The 10,167-nt window shown below is 34.8% G+C and overlaps 1 protein-coding gene across 10 annotated transcripts in view; it reads right to left on the bottom strand.

The window, feature by feature from the left end:
• Window positions 1-10,167, bottom strand: part of LOC122806545 (lipoma-preferred partner homolog) — a 1,343,214-nt gene that overhangs the window by 859,235 nt on the left and 473,812 nt on the right. For all 10 annotated transcript variants that reach the window (XM_044077065.1, XM_044077061.1, XM_044077067.1 and 7 more), the window contains one exon: window positions 108-221. In XM_044077065.1, the coding sequence (XP_043933000.1) occupies window positions 108-221 (114 nt within the window). The remainder of the gene's footprint in view (window positions 1-107; window positions 222-10,167) is intronic.

Here is a 10,167-nt window from a genome sequence, read left to right as displayed (position 1 = left end):
AATTAAAATATTAAAAATTGGAGACAGAATGTTTTGAATAAAATGATTACTCACTGTACATCCTCCTGACCTACATTAACTGCTTTTATAATGGTGTGTACTCCTACCTGCCTGCCACGCTGATAGGATGAGCTGTTCTCCATGTCAGCCAACATGCAGGTCAAAGAATCTATTTCTGCATCAATGCTGGAAGACCAGGGAGATTTTTCTGATGGCTTTCCCTGTAGAAAAAAAATGCAATACTGTAAATTGCATGAGCCCACAAAGCAGAAAAGAAAGATGTATTTAATCTAAGCATCACAAGCAATACAAATGTATGCACCTTTACACTTTTGCGGCAGAATTTTGTAAGAAGGCAGAGACTGGAATTTTTTTCATATTATTGCAGCAAACATGTCTGTTAAGAAGTGCTTTACAAAAACTAGAGTTGTCATTTGCTGACTGTGTCTGTGAGATTAATAAAACAGTGTGAATGGATAGGCAAGAGGGGAGGAAAAAAAAGAATCAAGTGCTGGGTAGCAATATTATGTTACCATTGATGTAATGCATAGCCTGCATAATAAATGTTTGCTGTAAGGTATTTATATTACTGCAGCTTATTTTTAAGTATTTAAACAAGTTTGTTTATATTGAAGTACTTAGCAACTCTATATATTATTATGCAAAATAAAAGGAAAAGAATGAAAAACAAAAGAAAGTAAAAAAGAGAAGTATTGAGAAATAGAAAAAGGTAATATAGAAGAAAGCAAGCTTAAGTGTGTATATATATATATATATATATATATATATATATATATTTACTAAATAAGTAGAAAGTTTGTACCTTATGATTCCATTTGTATCGTGTGTTTTCAGATGTATTGTTTGTTAATAAGTTTTGAGAGTGATGGTTTTTATACTATTTACCCTTCAGCTTTTTACTGGATTTGTCAGCTGTAGTTATTATACCATTAGCAGTTTGTCTTTTTAGACTAGGCAAAGAAAGGTCCATTTCTTCTACATAAAGTCAAACTGGAATAACACTTTAAAAACAAATTACAAATACCTATTATCCACAGTTAAGGAATTTTTAAACAGATGGAAAAAATGTATTTCACGATAGAAGAAAAACTGTTAATAATAAAAATGATCATATTACCCAAAATTTTGTTCTACTTCCAAACTTTAACTGCCTCCCCATTCAAAAAGTTAATGAAGCAACTAAATTCTATGTTAATAAATTTCCTATGGTTTCCTCAAAAGCCAAGAATCAGCCATGCTTGGCACTACAAAAGCTGGAAAGATGGGGGAATAGCATTCCCAAATTTAGAACTTTATGCAGAATCGACCATACTTAATGTGATGAGCCAATGGTTAAACTCCAAATATAGTTCTAATTGGAAAAACCTCCATGTAAGTATCTTAATATCTGACATAGACACAAGTACTGACAATATGTTTCAGAAAATAAAAAAATCTGGGGCGTGGCCAAGGATGAACACAGGATAGCAGCAGATTTCTTCAGCTCCACCAATTTCATTACACTGACAGGAATTAATTACTTAAAATTAATTTTTGAAGTAATTTTCTTTCTAAATATGTTTGTTTTATATAGTTCTTGAACTATATCTAAAAAAGAAAGGAAATTTTAACAATATTCCTGTCAGAAATCACATTGGAAATTTTCCTGTCAGTTTATCAGTCTGAAATGAGTTCCAGTAAGACAAATTCTCCAAGACTCCAGCATCAAGAAAGAACTTCAGTCTCTGATAACTATAATCCAGCAACTTACTGCTAAGATGGATAAAATGGATACTAAAATTGATACCTTCATAGAAAAACTACAAAACAAATAGACTTGTTACATATAGACCTGCAACAACAGAAGATCCAGATGACAGGCATAGAAGAAGCTGTGAATGACATGGAAAATAGAATCCAAGAAGAGGAAATCAACATTGAGTTTCTGCTGAAACAAAATACACATTTACAAACAAAGCTGGATGACCTGGAAAATAGATCTAGGCGCAATAACATTAGGATTTTTGGACTGCCAGAAAATATTGAAGGTAACAATATTACTTCTTTTTTAACAGCATGGCTCCCTAAAACTTTAGACTTACCAGAAGCATTCTCTTTTGGTATCGAAAGAGCACATAGATTTACAGCTAATACTAACTCCAACAAAAACTATCCTAGATCAGTTATAGTTAGATTTCTATCATCTTTTGATAAAGAGATGGTTCTTAAATCTGCTTGGGCTAAAGCTCCTGTTAAGATTAATGAGACAACTGTGCGTTTTGACAATGACTATTCTTCCTTGGTAATAGCTAAAAGAAAAGTTTTTCTGCCACTAATAAGGGAGCTTAAAAAAGCACAGTTTAAAACATACCTTCTGTTTCCTGCCAAGCTAAAAATCTTCCTTCCTGATGGTCCTAAAATTTTTGATGACTTAGACTCTGCTTTACTGTTCATCAAAAAAAATAAGATTTTGGATAAAATAGAGGAAATGGAATGGGCTAGTCCTTCATTAAAGAGACTGGCAACTGAAACTTCGTGGAAGACTTCAGAGAAGAAGAAGAGACTAAAAACAAATGATTTGTTCTATTTTTTTTCTTTTTTTCTCTCATCATTTTACTTCATTATTAATCTTTTAAATATAGTTCCTGCATTTCCAGAAAGCCACAAATATTCTGAAAAGATTTAATCAAAGTTATTCTCTGTGCAAAGAAATGTTTTGTTTCATAACTAGTCAAAATATCTGAGGAACTAATAACAAGCTATTATTCAATTTGTTTCTCTTTCTGAAAAAGAGAAGTAAGGTCAGTAATTTGAAACATTTTTTTTTTTTTTTCTCCTTTTCTTTTCTTTGTTTAAACAATGACATTCTATTTAGATTATGTAGTGGGTAAAGGGTGGGGGAGGGCAGGGAGAGAAGAGTAATGAAAATATGATAAATGGAATAATAACATTTATTCCTTGTAAAAAGTTTATATGTTCTTCAAATGCTATTCCTAATTATACTTTCTTGATTATACTGCTTATGCTTGTTTGTAAATAATCTGTCATGCTTTAACCAATAATAATTAGAACTAAATAATAGTAAATAATATGTTTTATTTTTAACTCTATTAATATAATATATAATGTCACAATCAACCCCATACAGCCACCCCAGATCTCTAATGCCGAAATACTAGCACTAAAAATAGAACTAAACAGGGACAAAAAAATTAACCTAATAGTTACCTATATCCCCCCTGGGAAAAACACCGAAACAATTGAGAATCTTCTAAGCTGGCTATCAAACAACTATCCTCAAGAAACCATTATCCTAGGAGATGTAAACCTAGACTGGCATCTCTGTTCCTCAGAGTTAAATTCCACAGCAATAAATCTCCACGGATTCCAACAGACAATAACTTCCTCTACCAGGATAGGTAACAGCAAACAAAAAGAGAGCATCCTAGACTGGATCCTTATAAACAGTCAAAATCATAACTATGTATCAGGGACCCTACCAAATGACCTCAGTGATCACCTCATCACCTACCTAAAGAAAAAACAAGATAACCTACTCGAATCTGCCCATGTATAGATCTGTTAGAAACAGGCAACACTTTGACCTCATAAAATTCCAGACAGAACTCAAATCATATAACTGGGCATCCCTTAAGTTTCTCCCACTAGAAGAGGCAGTATTAAATTTTAATAACACATTTCTAACTATACTTGAGGCTAATGCCCCAAAAAGACAAATTAGAATTAAAACAAAAATAACACCCTGGCTAACAAAGGAGACCAAATCCTTAATCAAACTAAGAAACAAAACCTGGAATACATGGCGACTACCAAGTCCCCCTCGACATTAAATTCCAACAGCAAAGAAATCTGACCAAAAAAACAATAACCCTAGACAAAAAAAATTACTACTGCCAACTACAAAACAAACACCAAAACAATCCCCAAAAATTCTGGGCCAGTTTAAACAATCTACTCCACCCAGGTAAAAGTTCAACTCCTATCCCAGAAAAACTATCAGATAAGAGCCCAGAGGAAGTAGCCAATTCCTTTAATTCCTTCTTCACGGACACAATACAATCCCTTGCCAATCAGCTATCTACCAATTGCCCCCAGTTAACAGATATCCCCCAAATGTCCATACCTATCTTTAAATTTCAACCTGTTCCCACTGCCTATATTTGCTCACTACTGAAGAAACTTAAACCAACCACTCTATCTGCTGACCTTCTCCCATCCGAATATTTACAAAAAGCTGCTGATGTCATAGCTTACCCTATCTCTATTCTTATCAATCGTACCTTGACTGAAGCCAAACTTCCCTCAATATGGAAAATATCCTATGTGATACCACTCTATAAAGGAGGCTCATCGACTGAACTATCAAATTACAGGCCCATAGCCATATTGTCACCTTTGGCCAAAATCATGGAGAAATGTGCATAGACAGCTCCTTTACTATCTAACCCAAAACAACCTACTCCAGTTCTCAACATGGCTTTAGGCCACACCATAGTACAACCACTGCTCTCTCGTTTATTGCAACAATTAATCTCAACCGGAATAACAAAAAAATATCGTCAGCTCTCTTTTTGGACCTATCAAAGGCCTTTGATATGGTGAACCATCAACTACTACACAATACCCTAAAAAATCTCCATCTAGACAACATAACCCTAGATTGGTTTCAAGCCTATCTCCAAGATAGCAAGCTGTACTCTGGCAGAACAGGCTCTCTAGCCTCCTATCTAATACCATAGGAGTTGATCAAGGTTCCATAGTGGGACCTCTCCTCTTCACTGTTTTTATTAATGACCTCTATAAAGCCATCCCAGATGCCACCTGCATTCAATATGCTGACGATTCGACGTTAGTCTGTTCTGATTCATCCCCAGTTAATTTATTATCAAAAACCCAATCATGCTTTACAGCAGTTGAAAATTGGTTACTGGGACATCGACTTATTCTGAATCCAAATAAAACCAAACTGTTAATCTTCTACCCCACTCACAAGATCATACCCACACCCTTCCATATCCAATCCAAAAATGGGACAATCATCTCCCCTGACTCCCACACTAAACTTCTGGGAGTGACCATTGACAATAAACTTAAATTTGATATCCATATTAATCAAACTGTTAAAACCAGAACAAAAACTTGGGTCGCTATCGAATAAAATCCTTTCTTACCCAATAGCAAAATAGCCACTGCCCGCTCCCATCTCCTCTCCACCCTCTTATATGCTTCCCTATTTTCACAAATCTTAACACTACTGAATTAAACAAACTTACATGTTGTTATAAACATATTGCAAGATTTGCAACTGGCACACCCTATAGAACCCATCATTGTACCAACCTACAAAGCCTGGGTTGGATCGAATTCCCAACCTTCTACAGCAGAGCCAACTCATAGTAGCATTTAAAATTCTTAAACAATCTGACAAAACCCTGCACTGATAAACTTAATCAAACCTTACAACAATCTCAATAGTTTACGCCTCAAACAAACTACTAGCTCAAACGGTAAAATCCAACAACTCAGGGGTGATGCTCTTTGCCAATGCAACAGGAAAATCTGGAACTCCCTTCCATCCAGCCTCACCACCATTTCCTCCATAAAACTCTTCAAAAAGAGACTAAATCACCACCTTCAGATACACTGGCTATGCCAATGTATAAGCCCAGTCTGACTTCAACTAAAGATTTTTTCCTCCTCCCTTTAGGACCAATGACGGTACCACTACCATTTCTCTCTTCTGTTTTCCCTCTTATTCCCTTTTCTATATAATTCCCTAGTCTTATTATCCTATTTAATTCCTGCTACTACTATCCGAAAAGTCTACCTAAAAGGAAAAAGTCTGTTATACTATGAGTTTTTGTGTTCTTTTTTTTTTTGAATATTTTTTTTTTCTTTACATGTCTTGAGCAATGAGTAGAAATATTCTAAAATGTCTACTAGTCTTGTGTAAAATACTTAAGTGAACATACTGTATTATATCAACATAGTGTATTCATATTTGCTTATACGTGGAGCTTTTCTCCCCGGGCCTCCGCTGAAAATGGACATGCATCCAGTCGGACTCTCCCGGTTAACAAATGTAAAATAAAATAAATAAAATAAATAAATAAAATATAAACAGTAAGTAATATTCCATTGTATATACTTCTTATAGCTTTCTCTTACATTTTTTTTATTTCTGCTTTACACTCTTATTTTCTACTCTCTTTTTCTTTTCTTTATTCTTTCTCTTTATTTTTTTTTCTCATATTAATATATAGAAATGCTTTTGATCATATAGACACAGTGAATAATAAGATTTGCATAAAAATTGAGTTGGGACAAAATATTGAGTTTTATTACTTATTAATAACTTTGGGCTTAATTTCACTTACATAGAGGCTGTAATAACCTGTAAAATACATCGCGAAGGTTTTGTCATGTTTAGATGCATTTACACTGCTAAATTAATGTTTGTCACTAGTTTTTAACATGTTTCCTGCCAAAATGTTAAGGGAGACAATCTGGGATGTGGGCTACCTCATGAACAGTGTCCTTGAGTTGTTTTAAAAGCTTCAACTCTCAGAATTCTCACAGAGAAGCTGAAAGCAGTCAATTTGACCTTTGACCCAGATATCACACTGACACATCACAGATTCAGGAAGAACACTCTACCAGGAAGTAGAACTGATGCAAATGCGACTATGTGAAGGAAAATGAACTCTTTAACATTTAAATGCGAGTTATTTTATATAATTACTTAAATATCTATGTTATAATTCATAAAATATGTCAGTTATAATGATTTTAAATGATGCAGTTTCTTGTAGTAAGTAAATGTCTTATTTTAGAAGGCATAGAAAATGAAACATTTATTCAAGTGTTTTTGAAAATCTACTTGACTGCAGCATACTAATCTGTGTTAAAAACGTATATTCTAAACATATACATTACTATAACTCATTTAATTCATCTGATTGACAAGCATAAATAACTTTATAACTCTATTCTGGAAGAAATTGTCTTGTGATATATTTTAAAGCAGTAGTATAGACATACAAAATACAGATGGCTTTTTTTACAATAATGCAAGTGTTTCTGAGAATTTGCATAACTATACAGTATGATTTATAACAATTTCTATAAATATAATATTTTATTCTATTGACAATAATGAGTATGAGTAAAATGCTCATATACAAGCAATTTAAGGCTTTTTTTTGGAAGCTGTTGACTGCATTTACATGACAGAAAATAGATGCATCTTAATATATGTAATGTCTGAACCATATTAGCCAAAGTTTTTGATTTAAATGAATGTTAGAACTTATTTTTACATACTTTGAATAAATTAATATGTAAATATGCCTTTTTTTTCTCTCTCTCTCTCTTTCACTCTCTCTCCCTTTCACGTCTTTTATTTCTCTCTCTCCTCTTGGTTCCTAATATCAAGATTATTTGAATGCTATTTGAATACAAGTGTATTATATTACATAGATGTATATAGTAGTATGAATAGTTTAAAAAAAAAAAAAAAAGTTTATTTTAGTTTATATGATGCTGTTTTATCAAATGTGTAGTCTTGTCTTGCTAGATAATTGAATTGAAAGCTGTTAAGTTAAATATAACCAGTATTAAATTGATAAGGTGGTAGCTGAGGTACTGCTGCTTAGGTTGGGGGGTTAACTTGAGTGGTAAATACTACTCTAAGTTGGAGTTTTTAACTCCAGGCTGGGTGCAAGGTTTAATCCTTACATTATTTTCACTTGTTCATTGTTATATGTATATAGTTTTGACATCCACAATATATTTTGTACACTCATTGTCACTACAAACAAAATTGAATCCTATACAAAATCCCATAAGAGATTCAATAAATACAGCTATATTTAAAGGTACACCTAAAGGAGGAGATGTAACATTACTTATGTTATTTGTTACTTTGATCATAAGATTCTTAAGTTTTAAAAATGCCAAATGACATCTTTAAAAGGAATTTCTTTAAACATTAATGGATTGAATAATCCGTGTAAAAGGGCAAGCCTAATAAGATACATTAATTTACATAAGGCCAACTTAGTTTTCCTGCAAGAAACCCATCTCTTGAAAAAAGATATTGATAAACTAGTCACAAACAAATATACAGTATTGGTTAGTTCAGAGCACACTCAGAAAAAAAGAGGAGTGGCTATTTTATGGAATAAAAGTATGCCCATTCCTAAAACCATTAAGTCTTATCAGGATGACAAAGGAATGTTTTGTATGGTTACAATACAAATTAATGGGAAGACTTACACTTTAATTAATGTATATTGGATACCTGGAATTGGTATTAATACAGTGAAAAGTACAGTTTTGTACCTACCATAAATGTAGATGTTAGAGGATCCACATTGCTGCAGTCCTAACTATTGGGTAGTCCGCTGTCCAGTCGGCCCAAATACCAAAGTATATGGCTGACGTCGGTCAAGGCGCATTAGACTGACGTCAGTACGTCAGGGTACTAATGCGCATGACCGACGTCATATCCTCAGTCTTTTCTTGCCCCAGATGTCAGAAGACCCTAAAAAGACAAGGCCAATACCAAAAAACTCCAAACATACCTGCACCAAAAATATGTACAATATATACAAAAGTACCAGAATATAACCTCACCTACACAACCACCCCTAAACACAGAGGGAAGGAGGGAGGGTAATTGACTGCAGCAATGTGGATCCTCGAACATCTACATTTATGGTAGGTACAAAACTGTACTATGTTCTTCATTCCACATTGCTGCAGTCCTAACTATTGGGTAGAATCCCAAAGCAGAGGTAAGGGAGGCTGGCAAATCATAAGGAAACAGGAGCTGACAACATGCCTTGCAAAATAGCTGTGGCAAAACCAGCCCTAGACTTAGAGTAGAGAGGAAGGTGATAATGCTTAGAGAAAGTATGCACTGAACTCCAAGTAGCTGCCTCCAAAATATCCTTAGCTGCCACCCCCCTTAGAAATGCTGTTGAAGTGGCAGTAGCCCTAGTGGAATGAGGCCTAATCCCAGCTGGAATCTCCTTGCCATGATGGGAATAACAAAATGCAATGCAAAACCCAATCCACCTAGAAATAGTTTGTTTTGACACAGGCTTGCCCTGCGAACTCAAAGCAAAAGAAACAAACAACTGCTGAGACTGCCTAAAATCCTTAGTCCTGCTTAAATAATAACGCAATTGCCTGTGTACATCTAAAGTGTGCAAAATCTTTTCCCCTTTATTTTGGGGATCTGCATAAAAAGTAGGCAAATGAATAGTTTGGTTTAAAGCCACACTAGAAACCACCTTAGGCATAAAGGAAGGATTAGTACGTAATGATACCCTATCCTTATGAAAAATCAAAAAAGGCTCAACCGCCATAAGGGCCTGCAACTCAGAAACCCTTCTTGCAGAAGTAATGGCCAACAAAAAAACAGTCTTCCATGACAAGTATTTCAAGTCAGCAGTAGCCGCAGGCTCAAAAGGTTGTAGAGTAAGTTTCTCCAACACAAAATTGAGATCCCAAGCAGGAGTAGGAGCTCTACGTGGGGGTCTTATATTCTTTGCCCCTCAAAGAAATTGCTTGAACAAAGGATGCGAAAACAATGGTGGATCACAATCATAGTGAGCTGAAATTGCTGCAGCATGAATCTTAATGGAAGAGAAAGACAAACCTTTGTCCAATAACTCAGTAAGATATTGAAGACACTCAAATTAGGCTCAGAAATCTCCAAATTGTTTGCTGCACTCCAAAATAAAAATCTCTTCCATTCTTCTGAGTACACCTTCCTTGTACTAGGTCTTCTGGCTTCCATAATCACATTTAAAACTTGTTGAGGAAGTTGAGACCTGCTGTGTTTCAAAACAGAATATGCCAGGCTGTTAGATGAAGAGAGTGGAGCTTGACACTGAGCAGGTGACCGTCCCTCTGAGACAACAGGTGTGGAATCAAAGGTAAAGGCCATGGAGGTTTCCTTACCAGACTCCTCAGTAATGGGTACCAGTGTTGCCGAGGCCAATCTGGAGCTATTAAAATCATCCTTGGCTTGTCTTGTCTGACCTTTAGGAGCACCTTTGGGAGAAGAGGCAGAGGTGGAAAGGCATACACATGAAGATTTTTCCAACTGAAAGAAAGAGCATCCACTTTCCAAGC

This window comes from Protopterus annectens, chromosome 7.part0, assembly GCF_019279795.1.
Source record: "Protopterus annectens isolate FY-2018-M chromosome 7.part0, PAN1.0, whole genome shotgun sequence".
Classification (NCBI taxonomy): Eukaryota; Metazoa; Chordata; order Ceratodontiformes; family Protopteridae; genus Protopterus; species Protopterus annectens.
Note: the sequence above shows the minus strand (reverse complement) of the source record. Positions and strands in the feature narration are given on the sequence as shown.